At 41.8% G+C, this 20161-nt stretch overlaps 1 protein-coding gene across 3 annotated transcripts in view; it reads right to left on the bottom strand.

Moving 5' to 3' along the window:
- The window catches only part of LOC121272151 (dual oxidase 1-like), a 115289-nt gene that overhangs the window by 48140 nt on the left and 46988 nt on the right, over positions 1-20161 (bottom strand). For all 3 annotated transcript variants that reach the window (XM_041178660.1, XM_041178659.1, XM_041178661.1), the window contains 6 exons: positions 18947-19122; positions 17961-18079; positions 16807-16944; positions 11215-11328; positions 8609-8811; positions 396-581 (listed from right to left, as the gene is read on the bottom strand). In XM_041178660.1, the coding sequence (XP_041034594.1) occupies positions 396-581; positions 8609-8811; positions 11215-11328; positions 16807-16944; positions 17961-18079; positions 18947-19122 (936 nt within the window). The remainder of the gene's footprint in view (positions 1-395; positions 582-8608; positions 8812-11214; positions 11329-16806; positions 16945-17960; positions 18080-18946; positions 19123-20161) is intronic.

Here is a 20161-nt window from a genome sequence, read left to right as displayed (position 1 = left end):
ACAACTAGGGATGGGCAATAAATGCTGGCCCAGCCAGCGAAGCCCACATCCTGTGAATGAATAAAAAAAAAAATCCCATAATTTCTTAGAAATTCAAAATGCTCTGGTTTATCTAAAAATGCAAACATTCCTCACACCTCACATCCTAAAACTTCAACCATATTTACGTATTCAGTATTTCAAACCTAGCTTCTCTTTTGATAAACTCAAAAGCTGCAGACTAGCTGTATCTAATTCAATTAAACTCCCCGCCCCCCAGACACACACACACATCCACACTGAGAAACTAATCCAAACCCCACTATTAACCTACCTTTATACTAAATCACAATAATATGATGAAAATTATTATATTTTCATGACAAACGTCAAGATCGATGTGACCCCAACAGTACCTGTGCAAACACACGGCGGAAAAAAGTATCTAAGATCTTAATCCGCTGCTGCTTTGTCACAGCTTCTTTTAAAAGTGTGCGTTCTTTCACTTCATGGATCAGGAGGTTTATGCCATGCCTTTCCAGGTATGCTTTCAAATCTTCCACAAAGTTATTGCGATCTTCTTCTCCATTAAACATCAACACCTGTGTACAAGATGCAGCATTCAGATTAGATTCTTGAGTTGCCACATTTAAGTGTGAAGAAAACAGTGAGACAGATGCATTGAAACATTTAAGACCCTGAGTGGACTTGAAAGGGTAGATACCAGGAGAATGTTTCCACTTGTAGGGGAGGCTAGAACCAGGGAACATAGTTTAAGAATAAGAGGTCTTCCTTTTAAGACTGAGATGAGGAGAGATATTTTCCTCAGTGGGTCGTTAGTATATGGAATTTTTTCTCCACAGAGCAATGGAGGCAGGATCATTGAATTTATTCAAGGCAGTTACAGAACTTTTGATAGACAAGGGAGTCAAGGGTATGGGGGACAGGCAGGAAAGTAGAGTTGAGACCACAATCAGGTCAACCATGATCTTATTGAATGGCGGAGCAGATTCAAAGGGCCGAGTGGTCTGTTCCTGCTCCTAAGTCCCATGTTCCTAATGTTCATGGTTACTGGGAGAATGGCACTAAGGGAGTTGCTCATTCGGAGAGACATTGCAGACCCGAAGGGCTGCTGAATAGCCTCCTTCTGTGCTGTAACAATTCTGGAACTCTGTGTAGGTGATGGTAACCAAGATAATACTTACACCTGTCAATTAATATATGATCAATAAATATAAACGTTGTGAAGGGTAATAAGATGCAACGGTAAAAGTTGCTTGAACTTCACTGGGGAATGTGCATGTCATGTTGAGGCACAAATGGAATGATTTTTCTTTTCATGACTAAACTGGCTTAGTAGCTAATAAATGTTTGAAATGAATGAATTACTGTTCAGCACTGGGTTGTGCACTGGGTATAATCCTTTATTGCAGTAATAATGTTCAAGGAAATTTTTTTAAAGTATCGTTTTTAAAAATATAGTCTTATTATTAAAGGGACTCTGGAAGCTTATGATAACAATATTAGTACTATGCATAATGAAGCACTTTAGCCTATAATTTAAACTCAAGTGTGTTACCATAGAGCTTTTCTAGTGCTTCCTCTGGAGTCACAGCAGTAGAAACACAGCAGTTAAAACAAAAATTGAAAGGGAAATTAGGTAGGCAGCAAGCTGGTGTCCACTGGCATGACAGGAGGTGAGCTCCTCTCAAGATGAGGAGACAAGCTTTTTTTTTAGACAAGAGCACAACCCAGACAAGAACGAAATTAGCCAATACGCCTGACACAGTGAATGGTTAGAAATAATTGAAACGAGGGGCAATCCCCCCCTCCACCTCTGTAGAAGCATCTCACACCATTCATGTGACAAACACGCCCTGATGAAATGTTGAACTCAGCAATGTGGTTGACTCTTAAATGCCCTCGGAGTAAGGGCAATTTGGGATAGTCACATGAGCTGGGACATGTCCATTAATTTTCTCAAAAATTTTTATTTAATTTATAAACTCTTCATGAAACCTCATCCCACCCGTGGATGAGGTTACATGAAAAATGCAAAGGCCGTCTGGGCTCTTTGCCTGCCCCCCCGCCAGCCTTAAGGTTGGACGGGCAGCATTCTTAACAACTTTAATTATTATGTTAATAATAGGCCTTTGACAGTTGGGCAGGCGCGCAGCCACATTGGCTGTGCATCCGCCAAGCTGACCATCTAAATAACACGTGGTGACATGGGGATACCCGCCCGATGTTACCGCGTGTCATTTTATGTGTCGGCGAGTGGGCCCCACCTCTGCTCGCCAAGGGGAAAATTCTTCCCTAAGTGTTGGTTTTAATTAAATTGGGAGTATTGAGGTTACTAACCTGATAAGGTGTGAAAACTATAATTTAATTAGCGGTCATGATGACATTCTAGTTATTATGTCGAGATGTATATGGGAGTCTTAATAAGGCTCACACATCTGAAGCATGGCAGTTTTGAATTTTAAATGTTTGATTATGTGAACTGGGAATTGGTTTTGGCTGTTTAATTATCTTGGTTGTTCCAGAAAAAGTATCCTTGGGTGAGAAACCTCTCACAAGAGGCTAAAAAAAATTGGGAACAATTGGAGTTTAATCTAAAACGCTATCCTTTCCAATTACCATGTTTTCTTTCAAAGTTCATAATGTTACCAATTAGCTTTTGTTGTTGTTTTTGGTCCCCAAGGATAAAATCTGTGATAAACTGAAGAAAAAATACCAAAGTCGAAAAAACAACAGTTTAAAATGGTGTTTGGTTCTGTTCCGAGCGAAAAAGCTCTTTCAAAATAGGTTTCGTAAACTGATTCAATTGCATGCATCTAAGAATGTTTTGTTCGGCCTCTTAAAGTCAAGCAGAAAACTTAATCCTTTCTGCTGAAAGCTGTTTTCTTTAAATTCACCACACAATCTTTGTATTGCTAGATGTATATATTCAACAATATTAAATTTTTGGTTTCTAAAATTGGCAGATAGGATTGAATATATTAACCCATTTGGGCTCTTAATCAGGTTTTTGCTTTGCTTTTTCTTTTAAAACAGTTAACAATGGTTTCCAGATCGACATGAGAACTGGGATCTAGAAACTTTAAAAATATACAAATATATCTACAAATATCAAATTTGGACTAAAGGCTTTGCCTTTCAAAGATTTGACATTAATCATTCAGGCCTTGTGTTCTGTTTCAAGACAAAGTTCTTGTAGTCAGTTTACAGTTAACTTCCAAAAGACATATGTAAGCACTTCTGTTTGATGTAAAAGCACCATTTAAAACCACTAACCTTGGGAATAATTGTTTCTGAAATTGGAATAGATAAAATAAATTGATATGAGTTGCTATTCCCAGCACTCAAAGAGAAGTTTACTTGAAGTTTAAGGAAATAAACAAAATTTTGATTTTCGAAAGAAAACTAAAATGAAAGACAGTCCAGATGGTTTCCAGCATTTAAAAAAAAAACAAAGTTTGCCTGGGGAAGAACATACATTGAATGCTAACAAAGCCTATCAGCCCAACAATGCTGTTATTTGATTTTCAGCTAATTTCGAAATGAAAAAGAAAGTCAGACTCAATTTAACAGGTTACCTCTAGGAAAATAGTGTCATCTAAAATAAAGAATGAGTAAACACAATGTGTTAATGACTAGAATCAAATGGGAATGTTTTATTTCCATTTAAAGATATGTTGGGAACATTGTACTGGACAGTAAGTCTCTCTTGTTTTCCAGAATGGGATAGAATGATAAATATTGTGATGGCCCGCTGAGAATAAAAGATGGGAAATTGGAATAATTTGTTTGGGGTGTCAGTCAATTGAATCTTTATGTCAACCTAGCATTGATGTACATCCCATGAGAGTCAGGAAGGTGTCATTGAGATTATCAAATTGATAGCTTTATCTTGGAGATGCTTTTGGCCTTGCCTTTGAACTTCTTAAAGAGAGGAGAATTGGATAGTTTGGCTACTAACTGAAATATCAGGACCAGACAGGAGAAATGAGCAAAGATCTTGAGACAGACCACTTTTTGATCTTTTGATGAGATTACTTGAAAGTAAAGCATATGTGGCATGATATTGGGATGCCAGTGTGAGCGTACAAATGTCACATGTGATGTGTGAAGCAACTGACATGCAGAAATGGTAAAATCTACTGAAGGTCAGATCCCAGGCAGGCAACAGCATGGCATGAAATGCTTAATGTGGCCAGTAGAATGAGACTACATTTTAAATCATCGAGGCATTGACACATACTCCATGGAGAAATTGACTTTAAAGCAGTCAGGATAGAATTAAGCACGCTGCTAATGGTCAAAATGAGTAAGATTAAAGGAAATGGAATGACAATTAAGGGCTTTGGAGTAATAATACTTAGTAGGAACTATCCACAACTTGGATACAGGTAAAGGGAGAACTGGGTATCTTATAAGCTCACGACTTTTTGATGATATGTTAAAGTATAGCTTTTGAAGTTCTCTTGCAAAAAGATAAGGGACATTATTGGGTAAGGTGATCTGTAGGTGGGGGCTGCCATTATAAGTAGATAGTTATCAGGCCTCACATTGTACCGGGAAAAAGGTCACTCAATTGCCAGAAACTAATAGCATTCCAATACTAAATAATTAAGGGGCAAAAGAGGGGCAGGAAATAAATAAAATAACTATCTCTAGAGAAAAAGTTCCAGGGAAACTAATGGGGCTAAAGGCTGATAAGTCCCCTGGACCTGATGGGTTGCATCCTAGAATATTAAAGGAAGTAGCTACAGAGATAGTGGATGCACCATCTTCCAAGAATCCTTCTATTCTAGAAAAGTCCCAGAACATTTAGTATTACATAACCTAATCAAGCAGAGTCAGCATGGCTTCATAAAGGGGAAATCATGTCTGACACATTTATTAGAATTCTTTGAGGAGGTAACTAGCAGGATAGATAAAGGGGAACCAGTAGATGTAATATATTTGCATTTCCAAAAACCATTTGATAAGGTGCCACATGTAAGGCTACTTAATGAGATAAGAGCTCATGGTGTTGGGGGTAGTATATTAGCATGGATAGAGTATTGGCTAACTAATAGAAGACAGAGTTGGGAGAAAGGGATCATTTTCAGGATGGCAACCTGTAACTAGCAGAGTGCCACAGGGATCAGTGCTGGGGCCTCAATTATTTACAATATATATTAAGGACTTAGGTGAGGGAAGTGAATGTATTATTTCCAAATTTGCGGATTATACAATAGGTGGGAAGGCAAGTGGTGAGGATGACACAAGGAGTCTTCAGAGGGATATAGACAGGTGAAATGAGTGGGCAAAAAAGTGGCAGGTGGAATGTAATGTGGGAAAATATGAGGTTATGCATTTTGGCAGGAAGAATAGAGGAACTGAATGTTATATAAATGGAGAAAGGCTGCAGAAGGCTACAGCACAGAGGGATTTGGGAGTCCTCATGCATGAATCACAAAAACCTAACATCCAAGTTCAACAGGTAATAGGGAAGGAAAATGGAATGTTGGCCTTTATTTCAAAGGGAATGGAGTAAAACTATACAAGGCACTAGTTAGACCACACCTAGAATACTGTGAACAGGTTTGGTCCCCTTATCTAAGGAAACATATACTGGCATTGGAGGCAGTCCAGCGAAGGTTCACTAGGTTTATTCTGGATATGGAGGGATTTGAGTAGATTGGGCCTGTACTCATTGGAGTTTAGAAGAATGAGAGGTGATCTTATTGAAACATATAAGATTCTTAGGGGGCTTGACAGGGTAAGTGCTGAGAGATTGTTTCCCTTTGTGGGAGAGACTCGGGCCAGAGGGCATAATCTGAGAGTTTGGGGATGCCCATTTAAAACAGAGATGAGGAGGAATTTCTTCTCTCAGAGGGTAGTTAATCTGTGGAATTCTTTACTGCAGAGGGCTGTAGAAGCTGGGTGCTTATGTATATTCAAGGCGGAGATAGACATTTTTAATCAGCAAGGGTTATGGGGAAAAGGCAGGAAGGTGGAATGAGGATTATCAGATCAGCCATGATCTCATTGAATGGCGGAGCAGACTCAAAGGGCCAAATGGCCTCCTTCTGCTCCTATATTTTATGGTCTTAACCCTCTGTCCTTAAATTATAATCCATAATAACAAAAACGACAAAATGTCATCTAAAATAAAGAATGAAGAATGAGCAAACACAATGGCCGGGAATTCCCAGTCCCACCAGTGGCAGGTATCATCACAGGTCAAACATCAATTGACTAGCACCTTCCAAACTAGTGACCTCTACCACCTAGAAGGACAAGGGCAGCAGATGCATTGGGACACCAGCAACTGCAATTAGTACTCCTACAAGTCACACATCATCCTGACGTGGAGACATATCATCATTCCTTCGCTGTCACTGGGTCAAAATCCTGGAATTTTCTACTGAACAACAATATGGGATTACTCTCAAAACATGAACTGAAGTGGTCGAAGGAGAAAGTTCATCCACCACTTTTTCAGGAGGAATTAGGGATTGCCAATAAATGCTCACATTGCCAGTCACTCCCAATTCCCATGAATGAATACATATAGTCATTTGGTAGTACAGAATTTGAGTATTGCTGAAAAAAAAAGTTATTTTTATCAAAGCTTTTCCTCTTGTACCCATCAGGACCATTCGCAAGAATACCAAATGTAAAAAGCACAACTATATGAGAAGTCAGCGTTGGTTGGTTGGAAAGTGGATTCTGATTGGTAGAAGCACTGTCATGGTCAACTGGTGCATTCTCCATGACAGTGCCTCTACCAGAGTCCACTTGCCAACCAATCAACACTCTCTTCTCATATAGTATAAACTGTTGTTCCATTTACATTTGGTCTTCTTGAGAATTGTCCCGATGAATGCAAGACAAAAAGCTTCAGCAAAAATCTCACTTTTTTCAGCAATGAATAAATAGATTTTAAAAATTAACTTGAAAGAAATTGTCTCCAATGACCTTGTTAATCTCGATCACTTTGTACCATGCTCCTTACCTGGCTAACATTAATCAAATAAGAAAAGTAATTTTCAGCTTTGACATTAATTAATGACTAATAACAGAAGAAACAGGCCAAAACCAGTTTGGCAACTCCTTTGTGGATTGGTGAATCATGCTTTGTCAACAGATCAATTTTAAGGTGGAGAAGCTTTTGACATTTTAGAAGTTAAACAAGAGGACAATATTTCATTTTATTTCTGGTGCACTGACTAGATAGCTCAGAATCAAAGAAAACACAGAATCTTTATGGCATACAGGTTATAAAAATAAGTTAACATTCAACATTTTATGGATCCCAGCAAAACATACAAATTTGCCAGTGTCATTTGAGATTTATCTCACAGGAAAGGCAAGACAGATCCCCAATAAACCAATTGGTAGAATTTGCTACCAGGGTTAATGACGAAATTTATTTAGATTCCATTACGGGCTGTTTGAACAAACTCTTGGAACTTTAATGTTAGTTAAACCATATGTTGTAGTCACGTGCTTTTCTCCCCTCTAACCACACATTTCCTGAAGAAAATGGCCCTTTCTGAAGTACATAACTATAAGTTCTGTGAGCAGTTTGATACCATGGTCAATCAGCAAGCCTGAAGATCCTTGGTGATTTGGTAATTGGCTACTCAACCTGTAAGGTATTGCTGTTAAGACCAATTTTGACTTCATCCAGCTTTGACTTGTCCACATTTTTAGCAAGAATTTCTGGTTGTGAATCTTTGGATTGTCTACCCCAGAGTGTTGTGGATGCCACATCGTTGAGTATATGAAATAGAAAGGTTTTTGGTCTCTCAGGGAATCAACAGATATGGGAAGCAGGCAGGAAAGTAGAGTTGAGGTGAAAGAATAGCCATTATCGTATTGAATGATGGAGTAGGCTCAAGGGCCTGTAAGATCTACGCCTGCTCCTATTGCTTAAGTTTTTATGATAATGACGATTTTCCTCTGCCTGACTTGCAGACTCTTAAGACAACTGTAGTGGCCCATATGGATCTGCCAACAAAGTTCAATGAATGGCAATCAGGATATGGGACCAGACTGTTGCCTTCCTTAATGAAACTTATTTGAGACTCAGCAAGGTCGAACACGGCCAGCAACTTGCATTTATATAGTGCCTTTAAGCATAGTAAACGTCCTGAGATGCTTCAAAGGAGAACACTCAAACAAAATTTGACACTGTCATATAAAGAGATATTAGGGTGCGGGGTTGATGTAGGTTTTAAGGAGCATTTTAAAGAAGAGAGAGATGAAGAGGCTTACAGAAGGAATTCCAGAATTTAGGGATGAGGCAGCCAATAGTGGAGCCAAGAAAATTGAGGATGCACCAAGAAGCCAGGAGTGCTCGAAAGGTTGAAGATCTGGAGACCGTAACAGAGATGGGGACAGGTGAGGCCGTGGAATGATTTGAACACATGGATTAGAAGTTCAAAATTTGAGACATTGCTGGAACAGGAACCAATGTATGTCAGCAAGCAATTCAAACCTGGAAGTGTCCAGGTGTGTAAGTGTTGGTAGCACAGAAACCGAACCACAATGGAGAGGGGTTGGGGGGCTCCTTGAAAATTAAAAACAACATTCAGAAACAAGGATGCTTCATGGCTGAGTTCTTGCTTACCAGATCATATTCCTTAGGAACTTTCAGCAGCAGAGCTTTTTGTTCATTATTGGTAGATTGAATGATATCAGCATGGCCCACGTTACATAGATTGATGCTCCGGATCAGGGCACCTTTGCTGTCCATGGCCTTAAGGCATTTGTCAGAGTCAAGGATGATGCTGACAGGCCGATTTGGTTCCTTGGGCCCTTGCCATTCAAAGGCTAAATGTAATGCAATAATGTACATAAGGTGAGGAACATATCACATGATAATGAAAGATCCTCTTAGCATGTTAGGTCTCATGTCTATGATTACACAATGGAATTTGGATCATATACCAAAATAGCTGAGGATAGATTTTCCTGTCCGTACAATTGGAGCTATTGGGTGGTATTGGTTCCAGTGAAAAGGGGAAGAGTGGACAAAGAGTAATAAACACCTGTAAAGATGCCTGCCAGATTTCCTGTTCATTTAAATTAATGGACAATCAGAAAATTTTTATTATATCATAAGAAAGTAAGAATGGTTTAGGGTCATACACTCCTCCCCACTTCATTTTCCTATATTTATTGGTACTCCAGGAGTGGTAATCTCACCTAATACATCCAAAACAGAAACCTACTTTGGTGAAAGTTTCGTGATTAAATGTGGGAACACTGTTCTTTCATTTCCAGGGCCAAGACCTCTTCAGGTCTCTCTGCTGGCTCTAATGCTTTCAAGTAAAAGAAGCATGCATATTTCTGAAACCAGTTTCCAGTGGGTGTGGGTACATATAATCTGTAACTTGGTAATGCTACTGAGCATGAAAAATGGAACAATTCTCTATAGCGCCACACTGAAGTAAACAGCAGCTGTTATGACTCAGATAGCCAGAATGATATTACAGGAGCCAATGTTTACTCAATCTTACATTTATTTACAGAGTTAAATATTGCAATCATATATCGCCTACCCAACAGAATCAATAAGTGTCAATTTCTATGCGCTCAAGTGAAATTCTAATTAATGCCCACCACCTGTATACAATTGCCAATGTGTCAAAACACCTATTGGATAACAAGTTTGAATCTGAATGATCCATGAAAACTATGATTATATGTGGGATACATTAATGAAGAACGTCTCTGTCCTAAATAGGAGCATATTTTGCTCCATTCTCTAAAGTGAGCATGAGCCACTTTACAATATCACGTCTATCCTTTTGCTAGCATTAGGGGACAAGGAACGAGTGGCTCAATGATGTAGAGATGGGATTGAACGAAGAATGTTGTGCAATTTGATTCCATTCATGAACTTCTAAAAGCATTTTTTAAAGAGTTCAGCTATAGTCAACAGGGAGGATCCAAAAAAGGAAGTTCCATCTCCAAAACATGTTACCCTGACGAAACAAAGCTCTCTGCGAAAGCCTATTAAAATGGACCAATAAGACAGACTGCCACCAGCCCACAAGAAAATGGGCCATACATCACATGGGCAATGGGGTGATTGACTCCATGAGCTATGAAGATCTGAGAACATATGACTGAGTCAAAAAAAGTTCCTTACAAGTCAAATAAGTTTGACTATGGTCCCATTACGCATGCCAAATATATAATGGCTTCAAAATACAATTCATATCTAGAGCTATAATGGGAAACTTACAGAGTGATGGATTGGAGGGGGAATTTTACTTTTGAGACAGCTAGATCAAAGCCACTCAAGTGGAGTTTTCCCTGAAAAATGGACTTTATCTTGGAATTGGGTCCCCAAAGCACTGATACAAATTCTGGAATCCCATGTAACTAAAAGGGAATTTGGCTTAATCAGTCAGCATAAACCACACCCTTGCTCATCATCCAAGATACCACCCTGGTTGGAAAGAGAAGGAGAGACAATGAAACAAATCAAGAAGTAAAGGTTCAGAGAGCCCCTATTAGACTGTTAAAAGGTTGTAGGAGATAGACAGGAATTCTAATAGAATTCTAATAGCCCTGATTTCAACAAAGTGGGCATGTAGAATGATGAAGAACATGTAGGACCAGACTTTTTATAGTCTGGGAGACACTAGAGAGAAACACTTCAGGATGTCATGACCATCTTAGCATCGATTAAATAGAGGCAAGAGTGAGCAGCCACTTCTTTGGTGCTGGTGCTTTTCATCTTGCACAAGGATAGAAAAGCTAGAAATGAATATGTTTTTCTTTATCCTTTGTTCCTATTAGATTGCCAATTTTATTGATGTGATTTATGTTCAATATTTAGTGTTTTGGGGGGTGGGGTTGGTGTTAGAACAGATGTCACAGAGGTGGAATCTCAAAATGTTTGCAATATTTTGGGAACTGCCTCTATTTATGGAACTTAGGAATATAGGACTTAGGAGCAGGAGTAGGGCATTCAGCCCTTCAAGCCTGTTCCACCATTCATCAAGGTCAAGGCTGATCTGGTTGACTCCACTTTCCTGTCTGCCCCCCGCCATAACGCTCGACTCCCTTGTTTAACAAAAATCTATCTAACACTGCCTTGAACAAATTCGACAAAGGAGTGAAACCATTCATTAATAATTAGTAATGAGAAGATACAGTGAGCAATCTAAGGTGTAACTCTCTCATATAAAACATTTTATTTCATAATTTTATAATTAATACCTCTGATTTTATTTCCTGAGTCCGTTGGTGTCCTGACAGAAACTCTTTTTTTCTGTAATTGGCTCTTTTCTTTCTTTCGAACACCAGCTACAGTGAAAGCCATTAACAAGGCCGCTGTTAAGAAAAAAACAGAAGTTACTGAATTGTATTAAAACAGAGATCAATACTAATTGCATAGTAATTGAGTATTGAATTCTGTTAAGATGGTGGATATTAAAATGGGACTCACTTGTGCTCCTATATATAGCAGGAGACTAAAAATGTGTTTGTTGGGTTTGGAGGTGCATGTTTGCAATTTATATCTCTGTAATTGGAAATTCATAAAGTGTGTAAAGATAGGCTCCACTTCTATCCTTCACTGCCGTTTTCTGGAGTAGAATAAGGAACTGCAAAGTGCTTTCCAAATCCAATGTGATTGAATTGGGGTGTTTTGAAGCTGGACTCACCTATCAGGTCTTAACTCAAAATTTAAGGGATGGCATAGACTGCAGAACAAGTGAGGCACCTACAATATCTATTGTTATAAAGTGTGAACCAAAGCTGCTGGATCCAAAGATCCAAAATGGGAAGTTCTGAATTCATATGCACGGAGTTGACATTCAGAATTCTTCATTACAAAATACAAATTTAGCTCGATGTTGCTAGAATTTAAAACTTATTCAAAGCCCTACACAGTTTAAAATGAAGCAAGAGGTAGGTGCAAGACTTTGGGATTAAATTCTTCTGCTCTTCCACCTCTGGAACTTGCATTCAAATCCAGGCAGGATGATAGGGTGGTGTTCTCCTCCATCTGCTGGCTGTAAAGTTCTCTGCAAAAATTTCAGTGTTCGCCCAATTTCACTCTAATTCCGGCAATGGCATGTAGCACTAAACTGGTGCTATGGACAATGTCTCTTGACAAGCTTGGGGAGAGTTTAAATGGGGAGTGGAAATAGTGGGCAGAATTTTCTGAGCCTGCTGGCATCGGGCATGACAGGTGGTAAGTACAGAAAATATGGCCTGCTTCACGACGGCATGAAGGCCAGTTGCGATCGTCCGCATTTCCTGCCATCGATTGGTGGGGAGTAAATTGTAATACATGAGCGTACAATTAAAAGGCCATCTCACCAAGGGCTTAGAAACCACTGTATTGTCCATCCACGTCAGCGGAAAAGCACACAACGTGTCTCAAAACAGCTTGCAGGTGACGTGCACTTGGCGGCCTTCACTTTGGAGGAAACTGAGGTGAGTGAGCAGTAGCGTTCTCCACAGCTTGCCCATTGTTTACAGGCCTCACAGGCACTGGGGGGTGGGGGGGAACATGGTGAGGGCAACTGATGCCTGGCCCCGGAGACAACTGCTGAGGGGGGGGGGGTGTTGTGGGGGTGGGGGGGGGGCGCTCAAGTGCTGCCCTGGCGCAGCATCCCACGCACAGGCAATCGAGGTAGGGGCAGGGGAGTGACCAAGCATCAGGGACACCTGTATAAACTGACCATACTTCTGCAATTAAGACGGATCAGACGCAGCCACAGTGATATGTTTGGGGTCAGGTTCCTAGCCTGCCCACCCATGCAAGCAACACGGAGGCACAAAAGGGCCACGAAGCTCTCCATACCTTACCCCCACGCCCCAGCTCCCCCACTCCCACAGCACAGACTTCGAGTCCGCCATCACTTCATTGGACAACAGACCAGTTGGACTGCACACGTTGTACAATCTCCTCAGCAACACTGGCCATTTAGCAGTCACTGCTGGAAGTGTCCACCGCCCCTTGCAATCTCAGCATCCTGGTTTGGACCAGTGTCCCCATGTCGCAGGTTGACAGGGCAGCCAAGAAGCGCACTCATCTCTGGCCATCTGAGGGGTAACCAGCGCTAATACCATCAATGATTAGCAGAGCCACCCCTCCACCTTTTCCTAGCTTCCTGTCCTTCCTAAAAGTCATGTACCCTTCAGTATTCAGGGCCCAATCTATGTCATCCTGCAGCCATGTCTCTGTAATGGTTATCAGATCATAATTATTTATTTCTATCAGTTCATCTGTTTTGTTTCAAATGCTATGTGCATCCAGACATGGAGCCTTTAGCTTTGTCCTTTTATTATTTTTGTAACCTCTACCTTTGGCTGCTGATTTATTCTTAGATTTATACTCTCCATCCCTTGCTGTAATGTTCTGTTTATCATTTTCCACTTTGGTACCTTTCTCTCTTGCCTTGTCTCTACTTTTTGGTTTACTACCTCTTCCCAAATTTGCTCCCTTGCCCCCATTATTTAGTTTAAACCCTTCTCTACTTCCCTAGTTATGTGGCTCACTTGAACATCAATCCCAGCACAGTTCAGATGTAGGCCACCCCAACAATACAGCCCCCACTTGCTCCAGTACTGGTGCTAGTGCCCCACAAACAGGAACCCATGTCCCCCATACCAGTCTTTGAGCCACACATTCACTTCTCTAATCTTATTTGCCCTGTGCCACTTTGCAGATGGCTCAAGTAACAACCCTGAGATTATTACCTTTGAGATTCTGGTTTTTAATTAAGTGCCTAGCTCCTCATATTGAATATGCAGGACCTCTTTTCTAGTTCTATCTATGTTGCTGGTACCTACTTGGACAATGACAAGTGGATCCCCCCCCGCCCCCCCCCCCCCCCCCCCCCCCCACCCTCCCACTGCAACTTCCTCTCCCATCCTGAGCAAGTGGTCCCACCCCTGGTACCGGCCAGGCAAAACACAGCCATCTTGACTCTTGCTCTTTACTGCAGAGAACAGTAACAATCCCCCTAACTATACTCTCTCCTACTACCACTACATTCCTTTTTGCACCCCCCACCTAAGTGGCTTCCTGCACCACGGTGTCATGGTCAGTTTGCTCATCCATCCTGTAGCCCCCACTCTCATCCAAACAAGCCGAGAGAACCTCAAACCTATTGGACAATTGCAAAGGCTGAGGCTCCTGTACTTCTGCCCTCTGGGTCCCCTTACCTGCCTCACTCAACAGTCACACCCTCTTTTCCTTAACCGTTGACCAAAACAGAAGACCCTACCTAAGTGGCATGATGGCTCCCTGGTACAAAACATCCAGGTAACGTTTACCTTCCCTGATGCGTCACCGCATCCGCAGCTCAACCTCCAGCTCAATGACTCTGAGCCGAAGTTCTTCAAGCCGCAAGCACTTTCTGTAGATGCCTTTGCCCTGGGTCACAATGTAATCCAGGAGCTCCCACATGCTGCAGCCTTGACACATCATCTGTCCTGCCATCCTAAATGGGTTTTAATTGATTATTTAATTATATTATTCAGTTATTGATTTTCCTTTTTTATATATATTATATTAACCGTACCATCAGTTTGTATTCTTTTTAAACCTTAGGAATAGAATACACCTTAACCACTTGCCAGATACTCACCAAAGTTAGCTTCTACCCCTGTAGTTGAGCAAGAACCAATTCCTACAGGGTGGAAATGTTAGATAAGTCCAAAGCAAAGGAGCACTTGCTTCCCCTTCTCCCCTAACTCCCCAATCATCCAACTCCCAGCACTCTGTTCAAAGTCACACTCCATGCTAAGTCACACTGAAGTGGCTTACTGAGATTAAGCAGTTAGCTGGCCCCTTTTACAGGAAAACTGGTTTAAATTGCTTTCCTTAGTTAGTTAACTTTAATTCCTCTTGCAATGGAGTCCTGAAAACCTTGCTTAAAGTTGGGAAATTTAGGAATTAGACAGCAAATTTCAGTTAAATGCTAAATACAAACAAAAATTTGATTTTTACAAAGAGATCAACCTCCCCTTGCTCACCCGAACTGCCAGCAATCAAGCTGGTAGTTGGCAAAATGGTACAAACTGCTGCAAGTGTGCATCAGTTGTGAAAGTTTAAGGTGTTGGATGTGATGCCAGTCAAGCCAGCTGCTTTGCCCTGGGTGGTGTCCAGCTTCTCGGAGTGTTGTTGGAGCTGCACTCATCCAGGCAAGTGGAGAGTATTCCATCACGCTCCTGACTTGTGCCCTGTAGATGGCAGACAGGCTTTGGGGAGTCAGGAGGTGAATCACTCTCTGCAGAATTCCCAGCCTCTGATCTCCAAAATCCACAGTTCAGTTTCTGGTCAATGGTAACCCCCAGGATGTTGATAGTGGGGTTTTCAGAGATGGTAACGCCATTGGATGTCAAGGAGAGATTGTGAGATTCTCTCTTGTTGGAGATGGTCATTACCTGGCATTTCTGTGGCGCGAATGTTACTTGCCACTTCTCAGCCCAAACCTGAATATTGTCCAGATCTTACTGTGTATGGACACGGACTGCTTCAGTATGAGGAGTCGCAAATGATGCTGAATATTTTGCAATCATCTGCGAACATCCCTCCTTCTGACCTTATGATGGAGGGAAGGTTGGGCCTAGGACACTACCCTGAGGAACTCCTGCAGCGACGTCGCAGGACTTAGAGTCTCAGCAGCTGAAGGTGTGGCGACCAATGGAGGAAGAGTATAGAATCAGAGGAGTGCAGATAACTAGGAAGGTTGTAAAGATGGAGGAGTTTACAGAGATAGGGAGGAGCAAGGCAGTGGAGGGGTGCGAATGCAATGATGAGAATTTTGATATCAATGTGACACTTGACAGGGAGCTAATGTAGGTCAGCAAGCACAAGGTTGAGAGGAGAATGGGACTTGGTGCAAGGAAGGACAAGGCCAACAGAGTTTTGGATGACCTTGTGTTTATGGAGGGCTGAAGATAGGAAAACCTGATCTGAGTGTGCTTGAATAGCCAAATCTTGACATAACAAAGGCCAGGATTTTACAGTCGGCGTGGGGGGTTGAGCCCAACATGCCAGCATGTAAAATTACTTGTGATGACGTTGGGCATGTGTCCCGACGTCATCGCACTCTCTCATGATGTTTCGTTCGGTGGGCACATGCCGGAGTCAGCTATGCACCCGCTGATAATTAAAAGGCCTATTAATTAATTAATTTCAAATTTACACCGCCCGTCCAACCTAACGTGTATCATTAAATTTTTATTGAAGTATTTATAATTTTCACAAGCACTTCAATGTCTCTAAGGCAGCTCCGTGCCTCAGGGAAATTGAAGCGCTCTTTTGCGCACGTGCGACCCAACTCTCCCTCCTCCCCCGGCCTGCACAGGTAGCGCTCAGCACCACCCCTCGCGTATTACGCTGAGCGGGCCTTGATTGGCCTGTCAACGTAAAACGGCAGTGCAGAGCTGACCGCAAGCTGTGGTCGGCTCCATGACCACACCCGACATGGGAAAAATTCGGGCCCAAGGCATGGATGAGGGTTTCAGCAGAAGATGAGCAGGAGTCAGGCTGTGTTATGGATTTGGAAATACGCAATCTTAGTGATGGCATGGAACCTTGCCTCAGGTCAAGTGTGACTCCAAGGTTGCAAAAAGTCTGTTTCAGCTATGGAGAGGAATAGAGCTGATGGCTCAGTCACAGAGCTTGTGAGAAGATCTGAAGACAATGGCTTTAGTTTTTCCAATATGAAGCTGGAAGAAATTTCTGCTTGTCCAGTACCTGACATTGTTATCAGATATACAATGAATATCCATGGTATTTCCAATTCTCTTCTGCTTTTATTATGTATAAAGATATCATCGACAAACCTAAAGGGAGGCAGCAAAGTGCCACAATAAGAATTCCAAAGCCTGCTCCACTGCCTTGAAAGTAATGCATTGTGCTGACTTTTACACATGGCTCCAGGTCACTGTCATTCAGCTGCTTTGGTTGAGCACATGGGTCACCTGCAAGCATAAAAAATAAGAACTAATAAGGAAATTGTGATGAAACATTTCTTAAGCATACCAACACAAAATTTATTTTCGTGCTTCCAAAGTATTCAGATTGACAGGTGCAAGACTCAATTCTGTAAATGTTGTCTGTTAAGGATATCAAAATAAAATTAAATGATTATACATTATAATGGTCGCAGAATGTCTCGGTAATTGAACTCTGCATTCCCATGATTTTCTTCACCACACTATTTTCATGAATCTTAAAGGTTAGAGCACTGATAATATGACAGAATGTCTGAACTTTTTTTTCTTTGAAAACTTGGGTGTGAAGGTGCTGTGTGTTAAATAGAAATTGTTTTTTTGAATTCTGTCATGGGATGTGGGCTATGGTGGCTAGGCCAGCATTTATTGCCCAGTCCTAATGGTCCTTGAGAAGGTGGTGGTGAGCTGCCTTCTTGAACCGCTGCAGTCCATGTGGTTATAGCTACATCCACAGTTTTGTTAGGAAGGGAGTTCCAGGATTTTGACCCAGTGACAATGAAGGAACGGCGATATTCTTCCAAGTCAGTTGGGTGTGGATTAGTGGTTATCTTGCAGGTGGTGGTGTTCCCATGCATCTGCTGCCCTTGTCCTCCTAGGTGGTAGAGGTCACGGGTTTGGAAGGTGCTGTCGAAGGAATCTTGGTCAGTTGCTACAGTGCATCTTGTAGATGGTACACACTGCTGAAACTGTGCGTTGGTGGCGGAGGGACCGAATGTTTAAGGTGGTGGATGGGGTGCCAATTAAACAGGTTGCTTTGTCCTGGGAGATGTTGAACTTCTTGACTGTTGTTGAAGCTGCACTTGTCCAGGCAAGTGGAGAGTAAAGATAAAGGATTGACCTAGACCTTGCAACAGTTTTGCCTTTCTTTCCATTTACGAGACTCCAGAGTCATTTTACTATATAAGACCATCGGTAGATATTTATGTTGCTGCCCATCAGCTTATTGTTGAAGGCCTAGACTGCCTCAGCACCACGCTGCTTACCATCCTCCCAGAAGAAAACATGACGTTGAATATCCTGAGGCCCTGCACTTGTTGTCGCCAGCAACACATCAGCATATTTGGTGTTCCAAATGGCTTCAAGTTCTGTTGGTGCAAAAAGCCTAGAAGAGACACAATTTATGGGTTACCAGCCAGTCAAAGAGCATTCCTTTTAATTGTCACTGAGACTGCTTTCACAGTCCTACATCGATTGTTTCTTTTTCCAGTCCCCTGTTTGAGGCCCTCTTCTCCAATTATTATTAGATATATGTCTAGATCTTTTCATGATTACATCTGATATGCATGTGTGTAAATGTTCAGGCTGCGTATGTAGCCAAATCTGTCAGTTACAGCGAAAGCTTCCTAATTCATCACCGGGCTCCCTTATTAGAGCTACATAGTCACACTTGCAAAATGCTATTCTTTCAAGCTAGAGTGAGAGTTATAGTAGGCATTAGATATAATAAAAAGCTAAAGCCAAATAAAACACACAATAGGCTATGAGGAATGAATTGAGACGTCACTTGCCAAAGGCACTTGTCAAAATGTCACATTCTATATTTTAGCAATGAAATGGTTTTGTCTCCCTTCAAGGACTGAAGGACCTAACAATGATTACTGATTAAATCAAAGACCAACGTCAGCCAGGTAGAAACTCTCTTCCCTGATCGGAGATGGCTGCGGGATTGCTGGTGATGGACCAGGATGACTTCCGAGTAGAGCGGCAGAATTATCATCCTTCTCTAGATTTTCCACTAACTTTGAAGAGAGTGGCACCAGAGAATGCTCTGAAGATCACACCATTTTGACTAAAAGCAGCCCATCTCCTGAGCTTCACATCTGGAGCACTGTCAACAGTTCGCCCAGACTGCAACCTTCTGTTCAAGTGGCACACAGAGTGGGTCATAAGACGGCTTTTCACTCCACACAAACAGCCCCCATTAACTGACCTGCCAAATGGGAAAAGTAAACAAATGACCTACACTCACCCATTCTTGGTGTTTTCGAACCAGAATCTATCTCCATCCCGTATGCGTTCAAATTGGTCTCTTATGAGGATGGGAAAGAGTCGCTCAGTGTCCCCATCACTTTCTAAAAAACCTCCAACTAGCATCTCCAGTTTGGAAATATCATTCTTGTACAGTGCTGCTAACTGGTCAAAGAGCTGGGTTACAGGAGACACAATATATCATTCAAGTAATTCAGAAGATCTGTGAAATAATTCATTTGTCATATACGCAAGAAGCTGAATAAATGAATACTATTTAAGTTGCATCTTAAAGCGCCATGGGACCTTTTACATCCATCAGGTAAATCATATGAGGCTTCAGTTTAACAGCTGATCTGAAAGCCCCCCGTCACCTCCAACAGTGTAGCACTGCCTCAGTACTGCACTGGATTCAGTGTCAGCCTGGATTTTGTGTTCAATTCCCTCGAAGTAAGACTGCTACAATTGAGCTAGAGCTAACACAAATGGAAATAGCTTCCTTGAATCTGTTTACTCATTAATTTTCTTTACTTTTCTGCTTAAATTATTCCATGTTTGGGCACAGGGCTGCTGGTTGTCTGCCTTTCCCTACTGAGGATCTAAGGTGAAGAGACCTATGGTCATAGTGCAGAACACAGTTGAAGGTGTAGAAAGTAGGAGCCAAAAACAAGGTAAATCAGGAAGTCTTGGGCCCAGATTTTTGCCACAGAGAGCCTCTCTGTTGTGGTGAAAATCCCGAAAATAGCTAAAGTTTATAAGACTCAGACCCGAACCTGGCATTTCCCATCCTTGCGGGGTTGGGAGTGGAATCAGGCCCCATGCACGATTCCAGGAGGCTGCCGGCCATTTAAATCGTCAGCTGCCTCCACTGAAGTGGGATTTTGGTAGGGCCAGGAGCCTGAAACCAGGCATGTGCAGATTAGAACAGGTTAAGAGGTTGTCTGAACTTAATGGTGAGGGTATCCCTTTGGTTAGGGGCCCAGGACCCTTTTAGGAGAAGTACGGCACCCTTTGGGGGAGGTGAAGCACCCTTTCGGATTGCTAAAAGTAAACATGATTATGCACTCTTTATGCACAAACTCACTAGAACTGCCCAGCTGTCAAAGAACTGTCCAGCTGACAAGGAAGTGTCCAAGGATACTAGGTAAGTTGACATGGAGGGAGTAAGGGCAAAGGGTGGTGGGTGAAGGGCATGGGTTGGCAGGAGTTGGTGCTA

This window comes from Carcharodon carcharias, chromosome 32 (genome assembly GCF_017639515.1).
Source record: "Carcharodon carcharias isolate sCarCar2 chromosome 32, sCarCar2.pri, whole genome shotgun sequence".
NCBI lineage: Eukaryota > Metazoa > Chordata > Chondrichthyes > Lamniformes > Lamnidae > Carcharodon > Carcharodon carcharias.
This window is presented reverse-complemented; position numbering and strand designations above follow the sequence as displayed.